Below are 3,188 nucleotides of genomic sequence, written 5' to 3'. Positions count from 1 at the left end.
CAGGTTGTGAACAGTAAACATTTATATGAATAGTTATGTTGCGTTTGAAGTGGTGTAGCACGGGCACAGATCCACGTGTTATGTGTTTGAAATTAAGCTGACGTATTTCCGATAAAATAAATAAATCTTTAGGGGTGTATCAAAGATGCAATGGATCACATGATATCCATTCTAATTTAACATCAGTTTCCAATAAACCGCGTGATCTTACTTCCAAAATAACTATAGAACAGAGTTAAGCTTTCAACGAACCAAGCCTCGTGATTCGGTTATGATTTCCGGTTTTATCCATTCATTTCGCTTCATTTATGTCACTAAAAGGTTTAGTTATAAATTTATGTAAAAAAATTATAACTAATGTTTCTATTCGCGATAATTTCGATAGAAAATGTAATGTCACAAAGTACGACCGAATAGAAAAGGCAAACTATTTAAATTAAAAAAGCGTCCTTCAGTGGCGTTTGTCTTCAAACGTTTTCCATACGTTTAGAAACTGTAACCAGTCAGTTGCGTTCTGCTGTCTGGTGTTGTCACGTAAACTTATTTATCGTTCACTTTGTTATTTTATTTCTAGTATTTAATATCGTTTGCTTTTTAGGATACAATATCCATCAATATATTCATATACGTTGATATTCTTGAAATAATAAGCCTGGATTTTAGCACAACTTCAGAATACAACAAATATGAGTGCAAATAATTGTTTTAAAATTGAACATGTCAGTAAAGAAGATTTGATTATTTGGTTCCGTCGTACAGTTTCTCCGAAGTTCAATGCAATCGAAGACCTATGGTCTGGATCCGATCTTTGCTTAGGAATGGAAATACTTTTCCCTGGCTCTGTTGATTTACGGAATATAAAGATTGACAGACTTACAGAAAACGATCGGCGCCATAATTTTACTTACCTTCAAACAGTCTTTGAGAAAAATGGTGTTGAAAAAGAGATTCCCGTTGAAGATATTTTAAAAGGAAATTTTAAAAGTTGTTATCAGTTTGGGCAATGGTTCCGATCATTCTTTATGGAGAATTATCAAGGCCAACCTTATGATATAAACCAAATTAGAGCCTCATGCAAAAAGAAAAAGTTCAAGAAAAGGGCTACAAAATCTCAAAATAGAGAAAATTCTCAAGATACAAAGGACTTCTCTGAAACGAATGTTCAGTCAGCAGTCGACAAAAACAAAGAAGAAATCTTGAAATCTGGGAATCACCGTGATAATGAATCTGTTCATAAAAACGCTATGATTCAACCGCCGAAAATATTCGTCAAATCAAAGAATTTGGCTGTGAATAATACGTTTCGGGTTCAAAATGTAAGCAAAGAAGATTTAATTATTTGGTTCCGCAGAGCAATCGCTCCGAAATTGTCTAGCATTGGTGAATTAGGAACCGGTGTCGACTTTTGTGTTGGTATAGGAATATTATTTCCTGGCTCAATTGCTTTTGAAGATATAAAATTCAGTCCTGTTACCGACACGGATAAACGCCAGAATTTCAAATGCCTTCAAGCTGCTTTTAAAAATTTTGCAGTCGATAAGGATATTCCAGTGGAGAATTTAATAAAAGGAACCTTTAAAGGGAATTTCTTCTTCGGAAAATGGTTTAAAGCATTTTTTCATGCAAACTATAAAGGTCAAACATATGATTTGTGTCGACTGCGTGGTTTGAGTAATAATAATTACAACAGAAACAACAGAAAGAGTCATTGTTATGAAAAATGTGAAAGGGAGAATTCCGGCCAAGGTGATGCTTGCAGGAGAAATAGTGAATCTGGTGTTGAAGCGATGGCAAAACAGGTTGATTGTCACCGTAGATGTAAGTTGATATTAGAAAAGGAATCTCAAACAGATTTGAACTACGAAGCTGATATGAGCGACAAAGACGGGGAATCGGATAATAACAAGACAGAGAAACTTTCTGAAAAACTGCAACGGATCGAAACTATTTGCAGGAATAATCCAGACGAAGGAATATGTCTAATGATATGGAAAGTACTCACAGAGGCTTGATTGGATAAAACTGAACAGAGTAAGAGAGAAAGATATTGGATGAAAAAAAAAAAAAGAAAAACTGTTCTTTGAATTGGAAATATAATCCAACAATAATCATTATGTACTCTTCACCAATGCTGAAGAAATATCCAATGTTGATTTGGAAACATTAATTAAAACAACATTGCTTATAAATATCGGACATTCAAAGAAGCATTGTGTTATATATTGAACGGGAATATTGTCATTCTTTAGAAAACTTTTTTACAAAATCATTTTAAGATTAGCTGTTTAATGTAAATTTAAAAATAATATTAATATTAGTAAATATTTTTCTCCCCGTTGTAGCTTTCGAGTGTATTTGGTTTAAATATTATACTTCAGTATATAATTATTGTTTATTATAAATGTATATATTGTTAATCCGTTCCTTTACTGTAAAAGTTCAGAAATGACCTTTCATTTTACAAAAGGAAAAATTTTATCTTTGTATTCTTTTTCAGTTATTTTTTTTATAAATCTTGATTCTATTTGCATTTGAATCTGTAATATTGAGCCTAAATTTATTATATTTACATGTTATTTACAAGTGTTGTCCCTAAAGCAATGAACAAATAGGCATTACATGTTAGCAGAGTATCTCTTTCTCTATCCAAAGATAGTACACAACATAGCCCTCTCACGAGCGGTGCGTTTGTATTATCGTTGGGCTCAAGTTATGTATCATCTTAAAAATTCACGTATGTACTGTTGCAGCCATTTCTCTACATACACTTAAACCTCATCCCTGTCATGATTTCGTTGTCCTCGAAGACTACTCTTCATTAGACCAAACAGAGAAGTCAAGAGGGTGTCAGATCTGGACTGTACGGTGAATGGGGGAACCACTGATTTGCTCTATTTGCCGATTGCCTGGTTTGTTACCAAAGATGTGTATGATAATGCATCGTTATGGTGAATGTGGTTAGTTCTTTGATTCTTGTTTGGTATTGCTTCAATGTACCGTACGATGTTCACAGTACAGCCAGGGTTCAGAAAATTAAGGACCTGGCGGCCTTAAAAAAAGCTATCATACCATCCTGTGCCGAACGCCAGCGCTTGGAGAAGGGATGTGACACCATTCTATGCACTGAGCCTTCGTTTCTGGATCACAAAGATATGGACACGTTCTATCTCCTGTATATATCAGTGTAT

At 34.1% G+C, this 3,188-nt stretch overlaps 1 protein-coding gene across 1 annotated transcript; it reads left to right on the top strand.

The window, feature by feature from the left end:
- The first annotated feature begins 239 nt into the window (after positions 1–239).
- On the top strand, positions 240–2,337 carry LOC128247397 (uncharacterized). Its single transcript, XM_052966824.1, has one exon. It carries the CDS (start codon positions 687–689, stop codon positions 2,010–2,012), a length of 1,326 nt encoding a protein of 441 aa, XP_052822784.1. The 5' UTR covers positions 240–686; the 3' UTR covers positions 2,013–2,337.
- Positions 2,338–3,188: the final 851 nt, after the last annotated feature.

Source organism: Octopus bimaculoides, chromosome 3 (assembly GCF_001194135.2).
Source record: "Octopus bimaculoides isolate UCB-OBI-ISO-001 chromosome 3, ASM119413v2, whole genome shotgun sequence".
In the NCBI taxonomy this organism is placed as follows: Eukaryota; Metazoa; Mollusca; class Cephalopoda; order Octopoda; family Octopodidae; genus Octopus; species Octopus bimaculoides.
This window is presented reverse-complemented; position numbering and strand designations above follow the sequence as displayed.